Source organism: Macaca fascicularis, chromosome 9 (assembly GCF_037993035.2).
Source record: "Macaca fascicularis isolate 582-1 chromosome 9, T2T-MFA8v1.1".
NCBI classification, from domain to species: domain Eukaryota; kingdom Metazoa; phylum Chordata; class Mammalia; order Primates; family Cercopithecidae; genus Macaca; species Macaca fascicularis.
The window spans coordinates 8043191-8070608 of record NC_088383.1 but is presented as its reverse complement, the minus strand read 5'-3'; the positions used below and the strand labels follow the sequence as shown (position 1 = coordinate 8070608).

Genomic DNA, 27418 nt, shown 5'->3' with positions numbered 1-27418 from the left:
TTACTTATTTTACTTTAATTTTTGTCCTTTTACGCAAGCCTGTGTCTTATCAACTGTCACGGGTAACATCTGGCTATCAAGTGATTTATGTAAAAAAAGGATTCCCAAACTGAGAGACTTGACTGAAAAAGGTTTTGTTTGTTCATTCGTTAATTTTGGTTACCTGGCCCAAGTGTATGTAGTTTGCTGTCCTGAAAACGTACGAGGTGAACTTTATGGTTCATAATACGAAGGTTCGTCACGTTAAGCAAAGCGATGAACCAGTTTATTCAAAGGGAAGACAGCGTTTCTGTGTGTGTGTGTAGCCGAATTCGTCAGATCGCGGCATGGCGTGTCTGATTCGAACAGGCCAGCTTAGGACATTCTGAAGGAGCAGTGGTTCCCCTGGGATAAACATACACACCCCTGGTATTGCAGAGTTCCCATTATTTAAAGGCAAGAAGGAAGAAAGACATTTCTGAGGAGTTTGGGTGTCCTAAGACTGAAAACCAGTGACCCCTTCTCCCGACCCTGGCATCCAGTGACCAAGAATGAGACCAATGAAGTGAAAGCTTTGATCTGAAGGAAGTGAGAACCGTACCTCACTATTGCTGGCGAGAACAGAGGCTTCCCACAGCCTGCGAAGCCTCCCTATTTCTGCGGTTCTCAGAGTCACCGTTTCCTTTCTCTTTTAATTCTTCCTTCAGCATTCGAGGGTGTGAATAGGGCTTGAAGAACCAGAACCTCGTCCCCCGCTCCCAAACCCCTATCACTGCCCGACAAGATTTGGTTAAAAGTTCTCACAAGGGTGATTTTGAGGGCAAATGATGGAACTTAGACCATAGCGACATTCCGCTTGGGCTCTGCTGGTGGTTATAAACTGATGGTTACACCAGTGTTGGCTTCTTCACTCTGTTTTTGTTTTTGACTGAAAATCCGTTTTGATTTTTCTCCACTTTCAACTTTGAACTACCGTATTAGTCCATTTTCATGCCACTGGGTAATTTATAAGGAAAAAAAGGTTAAATGGACTCACAGTTCCACATGGCTGGGGAGGCCTCATAATCACGGCGGAAGGTGAAAGGCACATCTCACGTGATGGCAGACAAGAGAAGAGAATGAGAATCAGGCAAAAGGGCCTTCCCCTTATAAAACCACCAGATCTCGTGAGACTTACTCACTACCACGGGAAACGAATGGGGAAAACTGCCCCATACTGCTTCCCACAACACATGAGAATTATGGGAGCTACAATTCAAGATGAGATTTGGGTGGGGACACAGCCAAACCGTATCAGCTACTGAAGGCGAGGAGATGATTTTTTCGGCATTCTTATACCATTCCATCTTCCTCTGTCTTTCTCCACCCCTGCCATGTGCACTTGGACGTGGAAAGAAATCCCTACTTTGGCTGATGGGGAGGAAGTGGAAGGCCACACACACTTTATATTGATATTGGTGAGGAAAGACTTTGCCTCCGCTCTCTTAGGTTCTGGGAGCCTGAAAATTAAACTGACCAAAGACAGGTGAGTGAGAGGAGAAGCAGCCCGCTTACATGTGTAACGCTCACACCGAGGGAGTGCTCAGTGGTGAATAACTCAGAGGAGGGGTCCGTCGTTTGGGGATTCTGCATCCAGCTCAGTACGGGAAAGGCAGCTGGGAGCAAAGGCTTTTGTCGGAAGAACAAGTAGATTGCTTTGGGAAAGACAAATTGGATTTGAGGAAAACAAATGGGAGATGAGAACGTTTGTGCTAATGTTTGTTTATGCAGGTGTGAGTGGTCTTTCTTCTTCATGGCCAGGCCGGGAAACGTCCCCAGAAGAGGGGATTTACTGCAGCTTTACTCTTAAGTCTCTCTCCCGGGAGGAGAAGCCGTCCCCAAAGAGGGAATTTACGGCAGTCTCCATTTCTCTAACGTTTCTGCTTTAGAGCAGATAGTGGGAGCTCCGAGAAGGCTTCTTGCTGTATCTGTCGAATCTCAAGTATCTTGAGCTTAAAATGATCTTCTCTGGACTCTGGGGTTCTCAGTGTCCTGCGCTGACAACCAGCAAGAGCCTCTCCCGTGTTTCCCACCGTTGATCTGTGACTTCCTTTATTGTCTCCAAGTGTGCTTCCGAGAGCCCCAGCCCCTCCTGATGTGCTCAGCTTGTAAAGACGAGATTGCGTTCTTCCCTCCAGGTTTCTCTGCAACCTGAGTGATGCATAGGTGCCGGATCGGCAAGGTCTGTCTGAGGACTGAGATGAAGGTTCTGCTTCCTGGACCTCGCCCTTACAACTTGCTCCTCCCTCACCGTTTTTGTCTTTGCTATTCCTTAGTTCCAACTCGATGATCTTTTGCGCGTTGCTTTTATTTTCCTTCTTTCTGAGATTATTTATATTGCCAGGGAGTTTTCTTTCGTGTGCGAGCTCGGCTGTCTCGTAATATTTTCCTCTTACTTTTTCTTCTTGGGACTTGAAATACATGCTCCAAAACCTTCGTGTTTGTGAGAGCCTTGCCGGGCCGCGTGTTAAATAACATCCGTGTCTTGCCCTCTGGTCTCACAGTGTTAGCAGAAAGTTGAAAGCATTATCTCATGCTTTTCGGTTGTTCTTTTCACACATCCTCCCTACAAAGTTTTGTCGCTGGTATGCTGTTTGTAAGTCTCTCATGGAAGGTAAAAGTACGAAACACACTCTTCTTTTCACTTTTGGTAAAAGAAAGAATAGAATGAGGCTGGGCACGGTAGCCCGTGCCTGTAATCTCAACACTTTGGGAGGCCAAGGCAGGAGGATCACCTGAGGTCAGGAGTTCGAGACCATCTTGGCCAACACGATGAAACACCCTCTCTACTAAAAATACAAAAATTAGCCAGGCGTGGTGGTGGGTGTCTGTAGTCCCAGCTACTCTAGAGGCTGGGGCAGGAGAATCACTTGAACCTGGGAGACGGAGGTTGCAGTGAGCCAAGGTTGTGCCACTGCACTCCAGCCTGGGTGAGAGCCTGTCTCAAAAAAAAAAAAAGAAAAAAGAGAAAGAATAGGTCATCCCCGTACCCAGCCATCCCCAGGTCTGCCATATGGAGCTCAAACCCCTGTCCGCTGTGCCTGGGAAGATCGTGTAAGGATCAAGTGATGAAATGCTCTAAGATCCTTGAGAAAATGTCAGTGGCTCCATTCCATCAATGCACATTTACTGTTAATTCCCAGCCAGTTGGTAAACTCTTAGAACTATTTTTTGCCTCTCCTTATTTATAGGCCTGTATCTTCGTATGTTCAGCATGCCTTTGAAAAAGTTGTTCCAATAGTTACCCTAATTTGCAGGGCAACTCCAAAACAAGCCTGTTTATTGGTTCAGGTTGGAGTTGGAATTCACAATCAATTTATCCTTCATATATTGATAGCAACTGGATATGTCCATGTTACTCAACCAGTAGTGCTCAGAAATACTCATGTGGTAGAAACTCTGTTGTAGAGTCAGCTTAGTATAGTTTGAGTCATTATATGACTGCATGCCTTTATATTATTTCTAAGCATTTTTGAAACAATCTCAAACTTACAGAAATATTGGAAGTACAGAATAAAGGTACTATTCTTTCTCCTGATTGATTTGGGATAAGTTGAAAGCCTAAGCCTCATTACCCCCAAACACATGTTGAATATCCTTTATTCAAAATGCTTGGGACCAGAAGTGTTTTGGATTTCATCTTTTTTCAGCTTTTGGAATACTTGCAGTATACTTATATTATGTTGACACTCAAAAGTTTCAGAATTTGGAGAATTTTGAATTTCAGATTTTCAAATTAGGGATGTACTTGTATTTTTTTTTTTCTTTCTTCTGAAAGGAGTCTTGCTCTGTTGCCAGACAGAGTGCAATGATGCAATTTCGTCTCACTGCAACATCCGCCTCCTAGGTTCAAGTGATTCTCCCTCAGTCTCCTGACTAGCTGGGACTACAGGCGTGTGCCACCACGCCCAGCTAATTTTTGTATTTTTAGTAGAGATGGGGTTTCACTATGTTGGCCAGGATGGTCTCGATCTCTTGACCTCTTGATCTGCCCGTAAGTAGGCTTTTCTAAGGAGAAAAGCTTGGGCCTGTTGTGTTCACCCTTTTTTTCGCATTCATGGTGGAACGTAGGTTCCAGTTCCAGTCCAGCACGCCAGGGTTCATCTTAGACTTTTCCTTCCCTATACTTGCAACTCCGGCTCTGACAGTGGAAACCTGGCCTGTGCTCTCCACCTTTGGCGTATTTGTTCATTTCATCAAGCCTCAGCATCACTCCAGTATCCTCACGCACCTTGCTGCTGTCCCCACATGTGACGACCTCCTCCCCGCGTCCCGCCCCAACTTCCATGCCTTTCCCTGGTGGGTTTCTCCAAGATGGGTTTCATCAAGGAGGGCCCTTGGGACCAGTGCCTTTGGAAGGGAGGGGAAGGCAGTGGGATTGTATAGACAGAGATCATCCCACAGTGAGGCCAGGCAGGCACCCGCAGCACCTCTGGGGTTAAAGGCTCTTCATGGCTGTCTGGAGTTGGGCTCCAGTGACCTTTTTACTTCCTCCACAGTCAGTCCCTGGTTGGGGCCCTCCCGGGTAGGGCAGGGCCAAGGCAGCTTTTTGCAAAACCCTAAAGGGGGCTGGGCACAGTGGCTAAAAACTGTAATCCCAGCACTTTGAGAGACTGAGGCAGGAAGATCACTTGAGGTCAGGAGTTCAAGATCAGCCTGGCCAACATGGCAAAACCACATCTCTACTAAAAATTTAAAAAAAAAAAAAGAAAAAAAAAACTGACCACTATAGGCATGATGGCGGGCGCCTGTAGTCCCAATGACTCAGGAGGTTAAGGCAGGAGAATCACTGAAACCGGGGAGGCGGAGGTTGAGTGAGCTGAACTGTTGCATCACTGCACTCCGGCCTGGACAACAAAGCGAGACCCTCTCTCATAAAAAAAGAAAAAAACAAACAAACAACATAAAAGGGCCACAACTGAAGGCTCCCTTCCAGCAGCTGGGGCAGCAAGCTCCCCAGTGAAGGGGTCTAGGCAGCACGTCATCTGCCACCTCACCAGCCTGTGCCCCATCCTTACTCAGTCCCCTCTACCCCCACTGCCATGGCTTCTAAACAGAATTGTTCAGGAAGGGCAGGGAAGAGAAAAAGAGCCCGCTGTTTTTAAACAATGCTGTAATTTAAATCTTCATACCTTCAGATGGGCTTTTCCCTATTGTGAAAGGTTTTACTGAAACACTTGCTTCCACGAAGTCATCCCAAACTAGGAAGAAAAAATGAAGCCACCCTGGTTCTGTTTCCCCCAGATAACCGCTCCCTTCATCCATCCCTCCAGTGTGGCACCGCGTGTGTGTGCCTTGTCACCTGGAGGTTTGATGAGCATCTCGTCTTTGAGCCTCGTTCTGCAGTTTGACATCTGACCTGGCTTGCACATTTCTTCCTGCATTCTTATGTCTCATTATTTTATTTTTTTAGGGACTCTAAGAATCTTGATAGTGAGCTCCTTCCAACAAAGCTGTAGGACCACCAAACTCATAGTGGAGAAAACTGCAAGGGAAAATGTAGCTGTGAAGCATTTTTATTCTACATATCCCATTTTCACTCTCCATTTCCCACAACACGAGGAACATACCGTGTTCCCAGTTGTGCTTTTTTTTTAATTTTAATTTTTATTTTTCGAAAATGCAACAAAAGCAATAAGCAAGAACCGCCCCAACGTGGGTCCTGGAGTCGCTCTTCAAAGGCACGGAGTGGGGAGTCTCTACACATAGGGTCAATGGAGGGCCTGGGAAAACCAACAGCCGTTCGGGGCTGTAGGATTTCAAGCGTGATCTTATCTACAGAAGATTACTTTTTAGTTCTCACTACATGGAAAGTCAAGCTGGACCCGTTAGAGAAATTGAAGAAAAAGAAACACCCAGGGGCTGGGATGTGAAAGACCCTGAATAAATATGAAGTACATTTAGTAGAATATGCAGATATAAAGTACAAGTTGGAATTTAATTCTTAATTTTTTTGCCGTTGATACTTTTAAAAAAAGATTTATTAGTGGAAAAGTTATTTTTCCAGTCTTTAGAAAGACATTCCTAAAAAGCTGAAATTTCACATTTCAGTAGCTTGGTGATATGTGAATGAAATAAAAACCTATGATCTGTTGCCAGCTGAGAAACTGACCATTACTTTGTACCCATGATAGTTTTAAAAATGTGCCAAAAGGTGATTGAAACCTACCTTCAAGTGCTTGTGTTTTCAGCCAGGCATTATTTGTATCGTATTCCCATAAATATTTGGATGAGGGCTGTAGTGCCTAATTTTAAAACAAGAACCCATCCAATCTGCTTTTTGTAGCTCTGGTTGCCAGTTTTATGTTGGTGAATTCATTACCTGTGGTTTTTCTTGGGGCAGGAGAAAGTCTTTTTCTTAAAAGTGATGAACAACAAGTGACAATATCTAGGTTCCAGAAGCGTGTCTCACTCTCAATTCTTTGTTGTGTGGGTGGGTGTGGGAGGGATGCGAGGAGCTTAATTTTTATTCTTCAGTAAATAGTTATGTTTAAGGAAAGCAGTATTGTGCTTGATATTTATATATGATGGCAAGAAAGTGCCATCTCTTTCAGCAATGTTTGTTGAAGTTTTTGGATCCCATATATAAAATCAGTTCCTTGTGGATAACTCTAAAAGGCATTCGGATTTTCAGATCTCTCGTTTTCCTAGTGCGTTGAAAAGGTTTTTGGGAAAACTTCCATACCCCCTTAGTCTAGATTAGTCTTTCCACTAAGAGCAGAGAAAAGTGCTTAAGAGGACCTCAGAGAATCCTTAGAAAATGTGAACTGAGAAGGAAAGTTACAAGCAGGCAGCATCCGTGGTCAGGAGAAGCTGCTGTGTGGGTGGTGGGGAGGTGCAGATAGGCAGTCCGGGGGTCCCCGTTCTTGTCGCTCCCCACTGGAGGAATGAGCCTTGTCTCAGTCAGCCCAGGCTGTGCAGCAAAGAGCCACAGGCCCCATGGCTTTTGCGATGATGTTTATTCTCTCAGTGCTCTGGAGGGCTAAGTCCAAGATGAAGGTGCCAGGGTTGGTTTCCCCTTAAGCTTCTCTTTTTGGCTTGTGGATGGCCACCTTCTCCCTCTGCCCTCACATGGTCTAGTCTCTGTGCATGTACACCCCTGGTGACTCTTCTTCTCCTTCTCCTTCTCCTCCTCCTTCTTTTTTTTTAAGAGACGGGGCCCTACTGCGTCGCCCAGGCTGGAGTACAGTGGTACAATCATAGCTTATTGCAGCCTTGACCTCCTGTGCTCAAGGAATCCTCCTGCCTCAGCCTTCTCAGCCTTCCCAGTAATGCCCCACCATGCCCAGGTGGTTTTTAAATTTTTTGTAGAGATGGGGATCTCATTACGCTGCATAGTCTGGTCTTAAACCCCTGGGCTCCAGCAGTCCTGCATCGGCCTCCCAAAGTGGTGATATTACAAGGGTGAACCTCCACACCCAGCCTTTTCATCTTCTTATAAGGCCACCACTCCTATTGGATTAGGCCCCCACCCTTATAACCTCATTTGATTTAATCACCTCATTGAAAGCCCCATCTTCAGTTACAGTCCTATCGGGAGTTATAGCTTCAACATATGAATTTGGGAGGGACATGGTTCGATCCATAATAAGAATGAAGGTCTCCTATGTGAGGCCCCTCAGTTAGATTTACCACTTTTGGGGGGGGAGATTTAACTGGAGAAATCCCTCTTATTTTTCCTAATACACAAATAGACTATAGCTTTCCAAAGACCTCAGTCTAATAAGAAATAGAGATGAGTATGAAGGACTTTCGATTCCGGCGCGCATTCTTGGTGTAGTATGATTTCATCCACTATCTATCACTCAATCAAGATTTGAGTCTGTGGGGAATTGCAGTGAAGGTGTGCTTGTTCAGAAAGGATTCGATTTACTGCTTCGGAGAAAGCAAGCAAAGCCGTGGAGGGGTTGCTGAAGGGACTGGAGAGCAGGTGGAAGCAAGTTTTAGTTCCTGGCGCAATCTTTCACCATCCCAACCCAGAGGAGAGGAGTGGCCAGTTACCCTCATGGGCAGAGTATGGCAAGTGGCATTACCATTTCACGTTGCTCCCTTTACACTTGAGAGTACAGCAGCCTTTTCCTTTAACTGTCACTCATCCACCGGAGAGCCGTCACGGTTCTGTTTATACTGAAGTCACTTGCTGCCAGTGTCTGCAAGGCTGGGGGTCTTCACTCGGTTTCCAGGTCCCAATCATACAGTCACTCTGCATTTTTAATGGTTTTTTTTTTCTTTTTTTGCTTTTTTTGTGTTTCTCTCCATTTAAATGTGACCTCGCTTACCTATCACCATTCTGCACAGATGCCATTTATGAATAATGGAAATCGTCCCCATTTCAACAATATACACAATCTTGACAAAGATATCCTTTCAGTGTTCTGAATTTGCATGGTTTTCAAGGCAGAATCATGATCCCATATGCACTCACATTTTTCAAAAATGAAATAAGATAACAACAGGAAAATACCTGTTAGATTTCACTAACCTCATTTCGAGAGCCATGCCCGTTAGGTATGTACCCTGCACCACTCATCTTTGGTATGAAGTTGTATAGAGCAAAATGAGGGTGTGCTAAATGGGGGGGTCTTTATGGAAGTGGATTCTAGTTTAGCACTGTTATGACACATTTGTAGCACACTAGTGAGCATTTCTCATAAATATCTCTCCGAGAAATAAGAGAAACAGCATGGAAAACTGTGCACCATATGCTTTATCATTAGAAAATGAAGTTGCTACCTTTGAAATACGTGGTACAGAATAGGTCTGAATCATAATCTGGTCTCACCATCGCTTTTTCCCCCACCTTGTTTTCTAGATACAGAGGCAAAACGTACAGGGCTGTGGTCAAAATCGTACGGACATCTGACCAAGTTGCAAATTTCTGCCGCCGAGTCTGTGCGAAGCTAGAGTGCTGTCCAAATTTGTTTAGTCCTGTGCTGGTATCTGAAAACTGCCCAGAGAACTGCTCCATTCATACCAAAACCAAATACAGTAAGTACAAATAATGAAAAAAAAGAAATGCATGGGCCCAGAGGCCTAAACTACGCTATAAGGTATTTGGTTTTTGTTTCATTCGCTTGTTTCTTTTTGAACCTTTTGACTAGTCTTCCATAGGAATTGCTATGGAAGGATTTTTAAAGATTTGCTGTAGCAGATACATGTGTTTTTAGCCTGACATACGGAGGGGATGGGACGAATTAAAACAGGATGAATTTTCATTGGTAGGCCTTGGAAAAGAAGAGAAGAAACTGTGTGTACTGTCATGAGTTTCAGTGGATTGATTGATTCTACAGCTCAGTGGATGCCAGGAGAGCACAATAAAATTGACCACAGTAACAGTAACCCAGATGACTCTTTCAGTCCTTACTCGGGGATAGTGTAATGTTGCTTTCATTGCCCTTCCTGATAGGGGGCCACATCCGCATCATAATCAGCTTCTTATGTTTAGATGCCTTCCTCAACACCCCCACCTAGGAGAGCCATGGAGGACTCAGAAGCCACCATCACTTTCTTTTCTGCCAGCTGGCTTTGCCTCTCTCCCAGGACACAGGATGCAGGACTCAGAGCTGTCCCCACTTTCCTACCTCCAGCTCTTGCCTCTTCCATCCCCAGTCCCATTCGAGGATCTCTGGCCTTGGGCATCCGCTTCCCCTGAGCCCTGCCCTTCTTCCCTTCTGATGACCTTCTCCATCCATGGTAGCCTCTCCCAGACACCTCTACCTCCCGTGCCTGCGCCCTGATCTCTCCCTCTGACCCACAGTTCTGAGTTTCCTGCATCTCCCCTCAGTTCTCTCTAATGCAAGGGGGAGTGACCTGGAAGTTGACTCTGCCAGCCGTGTTCCAGCCAACTGGGATGTGACAAGGGCCTGGCCGTGTGGCCAGTGCTCTGTGAGCCACAGTCACTTGTGATGTTGGTCAACATGGGTTCTGGAACCAGGAATCTGAGTGTACTTGAAACGCTATTCAGAGTGACTTTCCTTGTATTTTATTACCTCTCAGTGTGTTTCTACACACACACACAACACACACACAGACACACACAGTCTCCTTGCCACTCTGCCTTCTAATGGAGGTCAGCTGTGCCCTCACTGATCACACAGAGCCCCCGTCATTCTGTGCACAGGGGCGCTCAGGTAGGGCCCGCAGGTGTGTCGGCCCAGCACATCACCTGGTTCTGGAAGAGCTTGTTTCTCCATCACAGCACCTTTTTCCAGGGGAGGGATTCACTGGGAAGCAGCAGCTCCTGAGTAAGAAAGGCCTGACCGAGGGCTCGGCTTTGCCATGCATGGTGAATGCTTACCTGCCAGGTGGGCTTCTCTGTTCTTCCGGGACACTGGGCATGGCAGGAAAGGAGCAGGGTCCCACACCTCCCATTCAGCACTGCCAGAATGAACTCAGAGATGTCTCTGGATCTCATATGATAAAACTCCTAACTCCCAAGATCCTTTGGGTTAATTTATAATAGATGTTACTACGGGCTGAACTGAGGCTCCAGTGGGAGGAGGCCAGAACCATATTTTGGTGGAGTCGAGCACTGGGAAAGCAGGAGTCATCCAGTCTCATTCTAAGGCTCCAAACACATACTGACCTTTGGCCGCATTCCCTAAAACTAATTCTCATCCCCAGCCTCTGGCTTCTAAGAGGCCAGCCTGCCCTAGCCCTGTCATGCATGCTTGGGGTTTGGGTGGGGACAGAGGCTTGCTCATTTGCCCCTGTACGTGGAGACGGCCACAAAGCAGTGCTCGTCCACAGCAGTTCATTCCTTCTCACTGAGGAACACGGTCCCTGTAGAACTGGACACGGGACCCTGTTCCAAGCTCTCCTGCCATCTGCTGCTTTTGAGAGGTTGATGAGAACAGGCCAGGGCTGCCGGAGCAGATGTGCCTCCTGGGAGTTACAGGGCTGCTACTGTGAGGCTTCCAAATGCCGTGCTGTGATCAAATGCAGGGGAGGGGGTGGGACATAGACGGCCTTAGGCCTGAAGGAAACCTATGCTTGTTAGTCCTGAAGGTCTCATTTTGTAAGTAAGGAAATTGGGGTGCAGAAAGGATAGGTGACTTACCTGGAGGACGAAGCCCACAGCCCAGCACTGTGAGAATGCACTGAAATCATGCTCCCTGCAGAGGGGCCCCTGCAAACCAGGGGTTGTGCATTTGCCATTTTCCTTTGGCCCACCCCATTCGTGGATAAAGGTTCCTTAGCCGCATTCAGTTATTTTGTGGCTCCTGGGCGTCCCATAGTGGGACGGTTGAACCTTTGGTTAATGAGTAGGCGTCTGGGTCGTAATTGAATGCTGGATCCTTAGTGGTGGTTTTCATTAGTTGATGGTACATTTTTTTTATAAAAAACATTAATCACTACTAAAGTTCAATAAATAATTTTTGAGTTAAGATAGACACCTGTGGCCGGGCGCGGTGGCTCAAGCCTGTAATCCCAGCACTTTGGGAGGCCGAGATGGGTGGATCACGAGGTCAGGAGATCGAGACCATCCTGGCTAACATGGTGAAACCCCGTCTCTACTAAAAAATACAAAAAACTAGCCGGGCGAGGTGGCGGGCGCCTGTAGTCCCAGTTACTCGGGAGGGAGGCTGAGGCGGGAGAATGGCGTGAACCTGGGAGGCGGAGCTTGCTGTGAGCTGAGATCCGGCCACTGCACTCCAGCCTGGGCAACAGAGCGAGACTCCGTCTCAAAAAAAAAAAAAAAAAAGATAGACACCTGTGTCTCTGCTATAGAATTTAGAAGTAACGTGAGTCCCACCAAATGAGAAGGGAATAAAGTACACAACGATGTAATAGAGAAGGAACTCTGAAAAGAGGAAAGGTGCTTGGTGAATTTGGCCCATGTGTTCAGGATCACGACTTGTCTTGGTCAGACCAAGAGCTGGGGGAGTCCCTCATGCCAGGACCACGCCAGCAGATGTTCACCCGGTGCTTGCTGACTGACCAGTTGCTCAAGATTCAGACTTGGGAGCAGGTGTCAGAGCAATCCGATGGATGTTACTGCCACCACTGTATGCAATGTCTGGGGTCCAGACGGGGATAAACTCCTGTGGGAACTGTGGACATCTTTGTCTCTTTCACCTTTTGCAGAAGTCAGCTCTGGCTACTACAACAACGTACCACAGACCTGGAGCTTTCACTGCACACACTTACCTCCTACAGTCCAGGAGGCTGGAAGTCCAAGATCAGGGTGTCGGCAGCTTTGGTTTCTGATGAGATCCTTCCTGGGCCTGCAGGCAGCCACCTGCTCCCCGTGTCCTCATGGGGCCTCTCCTCTGGGTCTTGGGTCCTTGGTGTCTCTCCTAGACCCCAAGCCCCACTCTTAGGACCTCATTAATGTCAGTGACATCCAGATACACTCACTTTGGGGGTTTGGGCTTCAACGTTGGGGAGGGGCCAAGTTCAGCCCGAACACCTTCCAGACCTGAAGCTTTGAGCAGCAGAAGACCCTCCTTCTGTGGGTCTGTTTTCTCAGAATGACTTTGTAAGGCACAAATGAGTTATCAGATGAAAGAATCGTCTGCCTCCTTCCTCTCTCCTCTCCCTCTGTTCATGTCTGTGTGTGTTTATGCCTCCAAAAGTTTCTCATCTTCCTTCCTACAGCCTATTACTATGGAAAGAGAAAGAAGATCTCCAAGCCCCCCATCGGGGAAAGCAACCCCGACAGCGGACACCCCAAACCCGCCAGGCGGAGGAAGCGACGGAAATCCATCTTCGTGCAGAAGAAACGGAAGTCTTCTGCCGTGGACCTCACCGCGGGCTCGGGGGAGGTATGTCCGCCCGGGGCGCCTGCCCGCTTGTGGCTGTCATCTGGCCCTGGCTGGCCAGTATGGCTGCTTCACAGCAGAGGTGGCCCTGGAGATGGCGGCAGGATGGTCAGAAACACCGAAGAAGAACCCCCTCCTCCTCACCTGCTGAAAACAAATGTAGCGTGTCCAGCTGCTTTGGCTGGGAAGGGGCCTCGTAGGGCCCGCGGGTGGGACCATTGGCTCCATTTCAGAGATTGCCTGGGACAGGGCTTGCTAAGTGGTCTGCACTGGGCCCAGGCCACGGCTACCGGCCCCCCTGCCACCAGCCCCTTAAATGCCTTTTCCTTCGGCCCAGGAAAGTGAAGAGGAGGACGCTGAAGCCATGGACGATGACACCGCCAGTGAGGAGACAGGCTCCGAGCTCCGGGATGACCAGACGGACACCTCGTCGGCGGAGGTGCCCTCGGCCCGGCCCCGGAGGGCCGTCACCCTGCGGAGCGGCTCAGAGCCCGCACGCCGGCAGCCCGCAGAGAGGACACGAAGGGGCCGCAGGGCGCCGGCCGTCTCCTCAGCAGAGGAAGGGGAGAAGTGCCCGCCGGCCAAGCCCGAGGGGACAGAGGTGATTCCTGGGCGTGGGGGCAGAGGGCTTCCCGCTGGATGTGAAGAAGCACACCTGTTACACCTCAGGGCCACAACGTGGGGAAACCCGTTTAAAATACCTCCAACAGCAGCAGCTGTTCTAGCTCGTTCCCAAGTCAGGAGCAAAGGCTGGCACTTCACCTCTGGGCGGAGGGGCCTTTCAGCATTGGAATGGAGTGCCCAGGGTGGAGACAGTGCCTCTTCCCTGGATGGCTTTAGTGCCACCTGGGTGCTTGTCAGGAGGTGGGCACAGTCCTTGGGTTCCTTTGAACTCTGGGTTTCCAGAAATTCCTTCCCCGCATGTCCTGTGACTGCCGTGTGTCACAGGACACCTCTGTGATGTTTGACAATATTTAATCAGTGTTTCGGGTCTCCCCTAGCCCCATGGGTGGTGTGAGATCAGCAGAAAGGGCCACTGGCGCCATCATGACAGAAACACTGGGGGACACTCTCTCGTGTCTGCTTGGACGTGCCCCTTGTATTTCTCCTCTTTTCTCTAATCAGAGGTGCTTCATTCAGAAGCAGACCCAAGGTTTCCTGAACTAGGGATGCAAGAGCGACTGTCCGTGCCTGCCTTCTTCCCTCTGAAGGCACATGAGTCATCGCAGGGGCATCATCACTGAGCTAAGAACTTGCCCAGGGACTGAGAGGGTGTGCAGCTTTTTCAGGTGCCCAGTGAGGGAGCAAAGGGAGGCAGTGGCTTCCGGCCAGGAGCGGCTGAAGCCTGGAGAGTGCTGGAGAGGACCCAGCCGGCTGACTGTGCCACAGCTGAGCTCCTCCGACCCTTTCTCTGCAGGACACGAAACAAGAGGAGGAGGAGAGGCTGGTTCTGGAGAGCAACCCGTTGGAGTGGACGGTCACCGACGTGGTGAGGTTCATTAAGCTGACAGACTGTGCCCCCTTGGCCAAGATATTTCAGGAGCAGGTACGGTGGCTTGCCGCATGTGGATTGTTTGATGTGCTGAGACTCTGGATCTGAAAGGAACCTCCTGTCTTAGCCGGCTTCCTCGTGACACCTGCACGGGGGTTCCTCAGCACTGCTCAGCAGGTGTGCGAGACCCAGCTCCCTCCAAGGCCCCTGCTGAGAGCTGCCTGGCAGGGAAAAGAGAGAGGGAGCCTCATTCCTGCTCCTCACTGGCCCCACCAGTGCCACGGTGGGGGTAGAGGGGTGACTCTCCCGGCTCTGGTGACACCACCCAGCAGGGGCGGGAGCTGCCTGTTGCTGCCAGGTGAGGGGTGTGAGTCCACGCTCCCCCTGCCGTCTCCACCGACCCTGCAGTGGGGGCTCTTTACCACCAGGCCGGGGTAAGAGGCCCAGTTCCCTGCCTGGCCCTTTCAGATGCCACCTCGGTGGTAGGATGAGGTGCTCAGTTGCCACCTGGCCAGGCCGAAAGTCAGGGCGGCTCACTCCGCCTTGGCTGCTGTCGGCGGGGCCTGGCCAGCCCTCCCTGTGATGTTCAGCTGTCAAAGAGGTGTTGCTGTCTCACAGTTTTTTGTCTTGCTGGGCCACCCCTTGGCCAGGCCTTTGTCTGCAGACAGCCGGCTTTGGTTGAGCCTCCTGTCAGTGCCTTTTGGCAAATCTGGGTTGCAGTTTCTTCAGCTCCAAGTCTCAGGTGCATGAAGCTCACACACAAACAGCAACCAAAACAACCAGAGAGCTCAGCACCATGCTGTCAGCTGGGAGCCCAGGCCCCTAGCCGGTCTGCCCTCCTCTCTCCACCTTCCAGAGTCTTCTGTTTGTGGATTTCTATATAATGCCAGTGGATCTTACCCATTAGGCCTAGTGGGAGAAGGAGGAAACAGTGTATCCACCTGGCCTGCCCAAAGTGGAAGCCCGCTGGCCAGTGTGTCATACTGACTGCTGCTTTCGTCATTGTTTTCCTATCTCCCTCACTTCTTTCTACATAAAATGTTTTTAAGATGATGGTATGGTGATGGACAAACGCAATAACGGTCGATAGAATTTCTATTTTAAAAGAGTCTGTAGCCCAGCAGACGAAATGAGTATAGTTAACTAAAACATAAGATATATGATGCTGTGTCCTAAGGAAGAAGAGAGGGTTTTTATTTACATTATCCCTAAATTAATACGGAAACAAGTTGCCACGGAAACAGGATGCACACACACCACCTTGCATCTTGCCTCACTGGCCTTGCAGAAAATTCCAGGCTCTTGCTCTGCTCTGTGCTTACTTTGTTGAAGTTTCTTGCGTTGTCCTGGTATAAATATCTGTGTTCAAAGACCTCATGTTGAAAAAGAAAGTACTGTTTTTCATGTAATAAGTTAAAGATAGGTTTATTCAGTCTCTTTTTAGATCATACAAACCAGTAGTCTAGAAAGAGAATATTTCAAACATTAAATCTGAGAACATAAAAGGTCTGTGACTTCCCGTGCACCCAGGAAATTTCCCAGCTTTTCTCCCAAGTTCATGCAGCAATGAACCGAAGAAAGCAAATTACAATGGTCTCCAGTGCCACCCAAAGAGAGTAGTTACTGTCATTCAAAGTTCTTCCCCCTGTGTCCCAAGAAGTCCAAGAGATGAATTAGTTCATCCTACTGATGACCACTAGAACCTTCTGCAGACATCCGCTAAGATCATGCTGAAAGAATGATTAGGCTGGGCATGGTGGCTCATGCCTGTAATTCCAACACTTTGGGAGGCCAAGATAGGCGGATCACTTGAGGTCAGGAGTTCGAGACCAGCCTGGCCAACGTGGTGAAACCCCGTCTCTACTTAAAAAATAAATAAATAAATAAATACAAAAATTAGCTGGGCGTGCTGTTGGGCGCCTGTAATTCCAGCTACTTGGGAGACTGAGGCAGAAGAATTACTTGAACCTGGGAGGCAGAGGTTGCAGTGAGCCGAGATCGTGTCACTGCACTCCATCATGGGCAATAGAGTGACTCCATCTCAAAAGCAAGCAAAAAATAAATAAATAAAAAAGACGAATGATTGAAGGCAGAAGGAGTTGCCTCCTGACCTTCTGACATTGGCCACCCTTCCTGTCTGGACAACTCTGAAAAGCAACCAGGGAGAGGCCTCCTTAGACCTAAAGAACCTGGTTGATGAGCTTGTCCCTTCAAATAACACACAAACAGGAAAGAAAGACAGTTGTAAGAAATGCAAGGGCTTAGGTGATCGGAGGCTTATTGATAAGCCATATCTCCGTCTTGAAAACAAAAAAGAAAGCAGTAGATTGAAATCCTGTGCAAAGTGTTGCCCAGTGCCACACTTTGCCTGTCTGGTATTTATTGACAGTGGTGCTGCAGCAAGAAGAGCGTTGTATTCAAATCCATGACAAGCGCTGATCCCGCAGGTTTGGTTGCGCTGATGCGTATCTTTCGGTCCCCGTGTGCATTCAGCATACACCGATTCAGTCCCTGCGAGGCACCTTCTGATAGTGAGGTGTGGCATTCTGTATTACTCTAATGTTTTGGTTTTATTTTTAGGCTCAAATGCTTAGTTTTCACAATAAAAAAAAAAGTTTAGTTAGGCCTGAATGAAGAGCAGATTTCTCATTTCTAGATTCCAGGTTAGGTATGAGGGCTTATACCTTGAAACGTCACTAGCCCCTGTGTCTGTCTACACTGTGTACAAGTTCTCAGTAATAAGCAAGAAAGTGAAACAAAGCTGGTTTGGGGAAAAGCCTAAAGTATTGAGTCTTCCTTTCTGGTATTCCTAAGCCCAGTTGAGACCACCAGAGAAAAGTTTCATGCCTTCCCTAAGCTAAGCCTTCTAGGAAATGGAACACTGCCAACACTGTCTCGCTTGTAGAATCAAGTTGCTCTCCAAGTTGCTTTTTTTTTTTTTTTTGAGATGGAGTTTTACTCTTGTTGTCCAGGCTGGAGTGCAATGGCGCAATCTCAGCTCGCTGCAACCTCCGCCTCCCGGGTTCAAGCGATTTTCCTGCCTCAACCTCCTGAATAGCTGAAATTACAGGCACCCGCCACCATGCCTGGCTAATTTTTGTATTTTTAGTAGAGACAGAGTTTTGTCCTGTTGCCCTTCTAATATCAGTAAAAGCCTTGCCCTTCATCCCTACTTGTTTCTCTTACGAGAGAGAAAAATAGACTTTCATTATTGTCATCTCATTCCTGTGTAATTTCACATTTCACACTAGGCAAGTTCACCTGTTGGAATAAAAAGTCATTGCCTACTGGGCTGTCTGAAGTACATGGGCACTTGAGTCTCTTTCTGTCCTATCAGACCTTTAATTACTAACTTTTACTAATTTGTTCATCGTCATTTAGCCCAGATACTCCAGCTCTGATTTGATGAGGTCTCCAGTAGGTCACTGCAGGCATTGTCTGAGATTTTAAATGAGCTAGAAGGAACCCAGAGACTTTATTCACTGGCATGTGAATGAGATGCCTGTGCACAGCATGGTCATTGCTATGTGTACGCATGCTCTGAACGTTGTAAATGCAGAGATTATTATAATCACCAGGAGCATTTGCAAGAATTATAAACTCCCCATTACCAGCATCTGTGCCTTTTATTTCTGAAATGTTATGGCAACTGCTTAAAAATCTATACTCCATAATTTAATGCTGCAAACCTGTACATTATACAGTAAAAATCCACTCATCTATAACTAAAGAACACACAAAACTAAATAAAATTTTACCTATTCATTTGGCTTCCATCAGTCAGAGACAGTGCAATAAGCAGACGGCTCAAGTGATCAATTGACATTAATGAAAAAATTTCAGGATAGTTTATAGGCTTAGTCCAGATTAAGCTGTCCTTTCTCTACTTCTCTAGACCTGAATACCTCCATTAGGAACTACCAAATCCTCACCTGAATGCTCTATCAAAATCGATTTAATTTTGCCCTGTGCTAAGCATGTCGTATATCTCATCATATTTCATTTCTTTACAATTAGTCCATTTATGAGAATTCTTTGTTTAACATTAAAAGTGATCTGCCAGCAGCTCTCAGTTATGTAGGAACCTGTGAAGTATGCTGTTATCTAAATAATCCTTGAAAGAAAAAATAGTCTTCCAGATAAAGTGGCTTTCTGGGCTCGTCATGATTTTACCTTTGGTGTCTCCCCAATTTCCTGGAATTCTACGTTCCAGGGAACTAGCTGTGTTCATTCTTTCAGTCCCTCTTGGCCTTAATAGTTCTTATTGGTCCCTGAAGTCTCAGTTCGAAGCCCTTTCAACACCCCTGTAAGACTGACTTGGTTGCCTGTCCTGTTTGAGACCTTAGCTCTGCATCCATATGTTAATATCCCTGTATCCTAATAGTCTGTTGACTTGTCTGCCATCCTTCAGATTCATGGGGTGCCCAGAGAGGGAACCTTTCCTTTGTTCACTGTGACATTCCCCAGAGGCCAGCCAAGTGCCTGCCACTTAGTAGATGCTCAATAAACATTGACAAGGAAATAAATGAGTGTGCGCAACTGCACTTAAATATGATACATGCATCGGCCACCTTCGCTGAAATTTTCTGTAGAGAAAGAGTTACATGAATATTTTAGTGCTGATATTCGGTGGTGATTGAATCACCATCATGCCCAAGTACAGATGTTAAAGACTGAGCTACAGTTTTCCCTTCAAAGTTTAATGTCTGAAAACTACAGTTCTCATTCCAACACTGTCTCTAACTTGCTGTGTGATCATAGTTAGATTGGCTAGCTTTTCTGGGCATTAATTTTCACCAGGAAAGTAAACTTCCTGGGAAAGTAAAATAAGTTCTATTTCTATTCTATCCTGTTCTGTGGATGTCATTGAACGTAATGGTTGAGCCACCTGTGCATGGTTTAATGACACCCACAGAATAGAACATCAGCCCTCTGCCTACTTAAAATGTGTTTTTATGAGGCCCATGGTACCTAGAAGACTGTGAGTCCCTACGCCTGTGCCCTCTTGGTCTGTTTTGATGTACTGTATGTGAACTTGGCTCTGAAAGTGGAACTGGCCTGCAGGCCCCAGGCCAGAGGTCCCCCTGGTTTCTTCGTGATCTAGAGCCAAACACTGTTTCACAGTACTCCCAAATCCCCCCAGCTGCAATCAGCCTTTTCTGTAGCATCTGAAAAGAAAGTAAAATAACATGTATGAGCACTCTAGAGAAAGGGAAAAATGATGTAAACATAGCATGAAAATATAGTGACAGTTTTCTATAGTTTATCTCCTGCTTTCAGTATGTATACAAGACAGATCTGTTTACTTTGTGGTTTGATAAGGTCACCTTTGAGTCTTGGTTGAGCATGGCTTCACGTTGCTTACATCGTAGCTAGCGCTCATCTGTAATTTAAAAATAAAAAATGACACTCACATTGATACTTTTAAAGTTAATGTTTCATTTTTATTGCTGCAATACTTATTAGGGAATATTGTTGCTTTTGAATCTGATCAGAAGATAAATTATTCCTGCTCTTAACATTAGTCTTTTGAATCTGATCAGATGATGAATTACGCTTGCTTAGAAGATTAGTCTGCTCAAGGCTACCATTTATACACACTTTGACTTTTTGCTTTAGATATTTTCAAGACAGCTAAATAAACCATTAGTTTAAGAAAATAAGCCGCCTGTGCGAAAGTCACCTACAGGTGTTGTTGGAGACGTATGATCTTAACGCTTTTGCTTGGCTATTAATGTCCTTGTGGCTTATGGCAGCACTGGGCGTAATTCTTCTGCAAGTGGCAGAAATTCCAGTTTGTGGAGCTCACTTAATGCTCTCATGGTACCACTGATCTTCATCATTGCCCGGGGCCTGCAGTCTCTTAGAGCCTCAGTGACTCCCTCTGGACTATTGAGCTCGTCTTGGTAAACAGGAAGGAGGACTGCGGTTAAACGCAGAAGTCCAGTCAAATGCCATCTGTGTAAATGAACCAGATTACTATATGAAGCAAGCTGCTGAAGAGACAGAGATGTCCAGTGGAAGGGTCTTAGAGCTTTGGAGTGGGTCTCTGGATACTTCCTCCTGTAGCAAATTCAACTGAACATTCATTGAATGAGTGTCTTCCTGCCCTGTGTGTAGGTAGAGAAAGGCTGAGCAGGACAAGCAACACCTCGCTCTGGGCAGTGTGTGTCTGTAAATAGTGTGTGTGTGTGTGTGTGTGTGTGTGTGTGTGTGTGTGTGTGTATTTTCCTATATGGAAAACTGTGCTGTCATTGGCATATCTGTCTTGAGCGTCTTCTCACCCATCCTGATGGTGAAATGCCAGACCTTGGCAGGGAGGTGAGGGAGCCTTGTCTTTTGGTAGAGATTCCTTTGCTTAGTGCTCAGATGAAGTCTCAGCATAGCTCAGGGAGGACCTGGCCTTGCCTGGGGTGGAGGGTGAGTTGCCCTCCCAGCAAGGGACAGTAAGCTTGGGAAGCAATTCCTGCAGCAACCCTCCTGTTCCAGCTCTTTCTACCCAACAGAGTAGGTATGTGAATTTCAGAGTAGCTAGAATGCCCTTAGCCAAAAGCTCTTGTATTTGTATTGTTGGTTTTGTGTTGTTGTTGTTGTTGTTTAGAGAGGCTCCTGCTATGTTGCCCAGGCTGGAGGGCAGCGGTGTGATCACAGCTCACTGCAACCTCAAACTCCTGGGCTCAGGTGATCCTCCCCCCTCGGCCTCTGAGTAGTTGACATCACAGGTTTGCACCACCCTGCCCAGCTAATTTTTAAATTTTTTGTAGAGACCATCTCTCACTGGATTACCCAGGCTTGTCTCAAACTCCTGGTCTCAAGCGATCCTCCAGCCTCAGCCTCCCAAAGTGCTGGAATTATAGGTGTGAGCCACTGTGCCTAGCTGCAAAAAGATTTTAGTAACACAAAGATTAGACAGGCATCCAGCCGGATTGGTATCTCTACCAACAATCCCCTGAACTGAATGAAACAAGAGCATCCTCTTGTCAGGTTTGGCCCCGGGATGGAGCCTGCCGAGATGCATCTACGTACCCGGGTGCACACTGCCCCGTCTCTAACCTGCCTTTCTTTTTCTGCAGGACATTGACGGCCAAGCACTCCTGCTTCTGACCCTTCCGACGGTGCAGGAGTGCATGGAGCTGAAGCTGGGGCCCGCCATCAAGTTATGCCACCAGATCGAGAGAGTCAAAGTGGCTTTCTACGCCCAGTATGCCAACTGAGTCGGCCCTCGGGAGGTGGCCCGTGATGTGGGATGCAGTGTTGGTAAAGGTTTCCAGGACTGAAACTTTGATTTTCCGGGATATGTTAAATGGTACAGACACTAAGTATCACCAGAAAACCAGAAGCCCAGGATCTCCTGCCTCTGCTGGCGTGTGAGCTGTTTCCGTGTTTGCAAAGCACAGCGAAGCACAGCAGCAGTGGCTTCTGGGGAGTGCCAGTTAAAGTCACGCGTCAGACCCTGCCGGACGTGGGCCAGCTTCTTGGTTTGCCCACATTTTGCCTTTCTCCCGCCCCAAACCGGCAGCTCCCTTGGAGCAGGGTTTCCTAAAGTGAGGCCTGCATTCTTTGTAAAAGAAGAATGTCGCCAAGGAAGAAACCTCACCCCGTGCCGTCGTGTTTCCTGTAATCACACGGGCACATTTATACATGCAGTTTCCTGTGGATGGGCGTGTGACCCTGGTTGAGTGGCACCTGCGGTTTCATCTTGGTGGCAGCTCCTTTCTGCCATGCAGCTGGCAGCGACGTCCTTATAAAAAGATGTGCTAAAGCTCTGTCCTCTGTTTGAGGTGCCTTTTAGGAATACGGGGAGTGAAGGAAGGCCTGCAGGCATCTCCGTGCAACTGGATGGTTGGTTGGTTGGTTTTGTTGTGTTTTCTGAGACACAGTCTCTCTCTGTCACCCAGGCTGGAGTGCAGTGGCGCGATCTCAGCTCACTGCAACCTCTGTCTCCCGGGTTCAAGTGATTCTCCTGCCTCAGCCTCCCAAGTAGCTGGGATTGCAGGTGCCCACCACCATGCCCAGCTAATTTTTATATTTTTAGTAGAGACGGGGTTTCACCATGTTGGTCAGGCTGGTCTTGAACTCCCGATCTCAAGTGATCTGCCCGCCTTGGCCTCCCAACATGCTGGGATTGCAGGTGTGAGCCACCACGCCCTGGCCCGACTGGATGGTTTTTGATTGAAGCCTAGAATATCTGTAGAGACACACTCTACCCAGTCTTTTCTAGACCTCAACTATCTCCAGTGTTGTAGTTTAATTGTAGTTGGATCAGGGAGTGAGACTTTTAGGCAAATGTTGGATTATATATCAAAGGAAAAGCTTAGTTTCAGAGAGCAGGAAGGTAAAGAGATGTGGGGGAAGCGTTTCATGAACCAGCTACATCCGCTTAGAAGGATCATTGCAGCAGGTCACTGAGCAGGAGTCCCTCTGAGGGTCCCTTCTATCTCGTTCTGCCCCAGCTGGCTGCATATGCACCAGGGACAGTGCAGCATGAGCCTTGAATCTGGAGGCAGCCACTTGGCACCCTGGTTTTGCTGAGAACTAACTCTGAGATCTTGGGTGACTTCTTATCACTCTGGACCTCAGTTCCTGTGAAGCGACAGGTGTGGACACTGAGGGCGCAGTGGTGAGCACGCTGTCTCCCGCTGGCGTTCATCCCGCTCATGCTGGAAAGAAAGATCCAGATCAGCCAACAATGAGAAAAAGAAAGAAAAAGAAGGGTCTGGTCCCAGTTCTGACCCTGCCATTCCTGCAGCTCTTTCTGGCTTTGAGTTTGCTTGTGGAATTTCTTGGGCAGTTGTGTTAAATCCGCCAGGTCACGTACAGACAAAGCTGTGGCTGCAAGAGTTGGCTGGCCTCTTGGACCAGAAGCCATCTCCATATCCTCACGAGCGACTCCGTATCTCCACTCAGACCCAGTGGACTACAGTGTTCCTCTGTGGTGGCTGCCAAGATGCCTTTTTAAACGTATGCAAGGAAACCAAACCCTGCCGCAGTTCCTGAGCAGACACTGGAAGCAGAGGCTTCACACCCTTTCTGCTTTTTCACCATAACTACCTTGAGCTTGTCCCTTGGACTAGAGTGTCCACAGTTCCAGTAAAATTCTGCGGTGGGCTGACGAGCTGCTTGCATTTCTGTGACATTTCCAGATACGATTCTTGGTGGGATTTTGGAAACTGTGATTGCTCAAGCTCACCCTTCTTAACACTCTAATGGTTACAGAGGAGAATGGAAAACACATATTTTATGGATGAGGCGTTTTGGTCTCCCCTGCAGTCGCTTTCTAGAATCAAGTTTTAGAATTTGGCTGATGCATCTGCCCGGGGACCTCAGATGGGAGGAGTGTGTCACTTGTGCCCCGACAGAAATGTCTCTGGGATCCGTGGCTGGCTTGCCCTGGGCATCTCTCCTTTAAGCTCCAGTTTTGACCTTTCCGCGGTTTTCCACCCCTGCCTTCTCAGCCACATGCTTTTGGCCTTAAACGCTCAAGTCTCGTGGAGTGAAACTCTGTCAAACGACTGGAAAGGGCATCCATTTCCAGATCTTTGGCATTTTCCCCGCGCTGACTCCTTGATGATCCTTCACTGTGGCCTTTTCAAGCTGAGTTGTTTCTGTTGTATTTGAGACGAGGATGAGGGAATGTGGTGGCCGCAACAGAACAAGGACTTGCAGCACGAATGTCACCTTCTGTCTCCCTCTTCAGTGGTGGCACGGAGGAGGAGGTGCTGCGTTGGAGGGAGGAGATCCTCCAGGAGCTCTCTGGAGCCCACCCAGGGAGCTGGAGTTTGTGGCCCGCCAGGAGCCCAGGAAGGATACGGCCACTGTCACAGGGGAAAGTGTTTGCTTCCCATGAAGCCAAGTGCCCAGGACTGTCCATATCCTTCACCCTGACAGTTTAACTTCAGTGTTTCTCTGTGCAGTCGCGGTCACCATGGGTGAGCACTCTGTGTGCGCGTGCCAGGGAGGAGATGGCTGTGACCACTGCACAAGAGGGCACGGCCTGGTGTCACCATGAAAGTTGTCTCTATGCCATCTCTCCGGTCCTTGAGGAGAGCCCAGAAAGATTTTAGGACCAAGGAGGTGCTTTTCCTCCAGCTGTTGCCAGTGTCCTTCAGAGCTTGGATTCTCCGGGGATTTCCGTCGTGACGGGTGGACTTCACGTCAGCAGCAATTACAGAATTGTAATGTGTTTTCATTGCTCTGTAGGATTCACCTCTCACCAGCGTCTGTCTTAAAGATAGGGCCAATTTCATGGAGCATTTTTCTGTGTGTGTCCTTGTTGCTTTTGGCAGAAAAAGTGGATTTGACATGTGTGCCCCGATGCCACCATAGCCCCTAGGCCAACAGTGTCATGGTCTAAACACCAAGAAGTGATGCCCCGCATTCCTTCCCTTGATGGTACTGTTTCTTCTCCATCTCTCTCGGATGATCCTTTGGGACCAAAGTCCTCTCCTTAGTGCGCCCACGTCCTGTGGGTATCACACCACTTGGAACTTCCTGGAACTGGCCCGGCGGACCCTGCAGTCTGCGCTGTTTGAAAACCCTGAGAAAGAGACGTCACCTCAACTTGAATCACGACAGCCCATTGCTCAGTCTCACCCTAAACTCACGGAGCTTGTTTCAGCTCCTCACTTCTTGACTGCATTTGTACTATGTTGAAAAAATATCCTGTCCACAAAAACACGAACCTAACAACCTAGAAAAAGAACAGGGTACTACTGGCATTACAGAACTTCTTCGCCTTTCAAAACAAAAGCAAAAGCCAGTGAACTTCACCACAGAGCTTCATAGTGTGGGGGACTCATCCGTCACTTTCAAAATTAGAGTCATTTGATCCAAGTTTGGGTCAGACACAGTATTTGAGCTGCACGGCTTCTGGGTTATCCTACCTTATTTGATCAGATTCAAAAGATGATTTCCTGTGTTTGTTTTGGTTTGTTCCTCAGTACGTTAAAATGATCCACGCCTTGAACACTGCCCCTGCGACCTTTACTGCCCTCTGTAGGAGGTTGATTTTGATCAGCCCTTTGAAGATGGGTGTCGAATTTATCTCACAGAATTTTTAGTGTTGTATATGGCAAGTTCTGAGATTTGCCCTCTATCTTATGCCAAACACCCCTTTCTAAGAGCTGTCCCTGCTTAGTTTTAGAAGCACTAGGGGTTTTCATACTTATTTTATAGAACACCCATTTATATTTATTTCTGTATATAGAACTAAAAAAAAAGCAGTAGTGTTAAAAATCTTTGTTGTGGTTTGAGCATCTTTGCTGCTTTTGGATTAAGATGGCGAATCAAGGCTCCACTTCCTCTCTCTTCTGTCTTTAGAAAGCTGTGATCACGTGTGCAATTATTTGAAAGGAAACATAGTCAATTAAGAAACCTGTACTTTAAGGAAGAAATTGTTAGCGAGATATCCATACTGCCCATATCTCGTTGGTGCAATAATTAAATAGCAAAGGAAATCTGTATTGGCAACTATTATAATTCAGTAGTTCTTTTGTTTATTGCCCTTTTCTGTTTAAGAGTCTTTTGGAAATTAGTCCCTTTCACGTGGTTGAATTCTTAAGTTGACCAGTTCTTATAGCTCTTATCACTAGAATGGTTTGCAGATACCCCAAACATACTATGATAAAATCAAATTGTGCTACTTTTGACCCATGTAATTTACCTGAAAGTTGTAATTGCTGACATAGAGTACTGCCTTGAATTTTGGTTGAAAACCTCTCTAGTTTCAATGATAAATAACAACTCAAACGATTCCATATTGTTTGAGGAAGGGGCTGTAATTCTTCTGTATGGTTGGCACCAAGTAATGGGAATTTGGCCTGGTGAGTATGACGGTCGTGCTGCCTAACCAAGGCAGAGCAGTGCTTTTTGTGTGGCTGAAGAGATGTGCTGACGAAAAAAGGAAACTTCTAGGACAATCGTTGGCTAAAAATCACCTTAGGATGAAAAATTTGAGGCAAATTTTTTTAAATGACAGAAAAAATAATCATCTCACTTGCTCAAAACAGGAGCCAGCATGATCTCTGGAAACATCAACTATCCCTCGTCGTGAATGTTGAAAGCCCTTTCACTGTTTTGCATTCTAGTTTGAATAGTTTGTATTGAAATTGGATTCCTATCTTGTGTATGTTTTTGGTGCATAAAAGGGAAAAATTGGTGTCGTTACTTTTGAAATTTGCAGGACGAAGGGCATGCTTTTGGTTTGCTGTAAGATTGTATTCTGTATATATGTTTTCATGTAAATAAATGAAAATCTATATCAGAGTTATATTTTAATTTTTATTCTAAATGAAAAAAAAACCCTTTTTACTTGAAAAATAATTGTAAGCCACATTGTTAATAAAGCAAAAATAAATTCTATGGTGGTGTTTCGGTCTTTGTGTTGAAGGTTATTCAATATTATCTTTAGCGTCTGCATTAGTTATTTTGGTGGGAATTTTTTGTTTTGTTTTTGCCACGCACTAAAGCCTTATTTCTAGGTTGTTAACGACCACGACTCTCAAAGTCCTGTGTGACCTCTCAGAGTCACCTCCTAGCTCCAGAATGGAACTTTCTGGTCAAGGAACTTGTGTTTATTCTTTTTAGTTGTTAAAACATTCTCGTGTATCCTTACACAACCACCTCTAGCCCTCCCATTTTCAGTCATTTCTGTTATTCTAGGATTTCCTGATGCTTTAGTAGAAAGACTGCTTTATTTCTATGAGAGCAATAATTAAATAACCACATTTATATTTATCATTTTTCTTTCAGTGTCACACGTAGGTTTTAGGCAATGAAGTTGGGATGAGAAGAGAGACCTTTGCCATCCTACCCCATCTCTGGGATCTCTCACAGGCAGAACCTGTCCCCTTCCTCTGTCACCACAGGTTCAGGTAGCATCTCCTAGGGGCAGGGGTAAGGCAGAAGGAAAGAATCTCCTAGGGACAGGGGTAAGGCAGAAGGGGAGAGAAAGCACTGAGTTAATGGAGGTGGAGGAGTGTTGAACGATTTCTCCTTTTCATCCATCCCAGATGATTTCAAGTATCTTAGTTCACCTTATTTTTTACTTCATTGCTTTCTTTTTAGAGACAGGCTCTCACTCTGTCACCCAGGCTGGAGTGTAGTGGTGCAGTCATTTACTTCTTTTTAAATATTATTTTTTGCT

General features: G+C 46.9%; 1 protein-coding gene across 7 annotated transcripts in view; it reads left to right on the top strand.

Moving 5' to 3' along the window:
• SFMBT2 (Scm like with four mbt domains 2) overlaps window positions 1-26634 on the top strand; it is a 250737-nt gene extending 224103 nt beyond the window's left edge. For 5 of the 7 annotated variants that reach the window (XM_065520270.2, XM_045399525.3, XM_045399524.3 and 2 more), the window contains exons 17-21: window positions 8831-9006; window positions 12619-12785; window positions 13120-13383; window positions 14200-14328; window positions 21348-26634. In XM_065520270.2, the coding sequence (XP_065376342.1) occupies window positions 8831-9006; window positions 12619-12785; window positions 13120-13383; window positions 14200-14328; window positions 21348-21488 (877 nt within the window). In that variant the 3' untranslated portion in view covers window positions 21489-26634. The remainder of the gene's footprint in view (window positions 1-8830; window positions 9007-12618; window positions 12786-13119; window positions 13384-14199; window positions 14329-21347) is intronic. The other 2 variants (XM_045399527.3, XM_074000966.1) reach the window with 2 other exon arrangements.
• The last annotated feature ends 784 nt before the right edge of the window (window positions 26635-27418 follow it).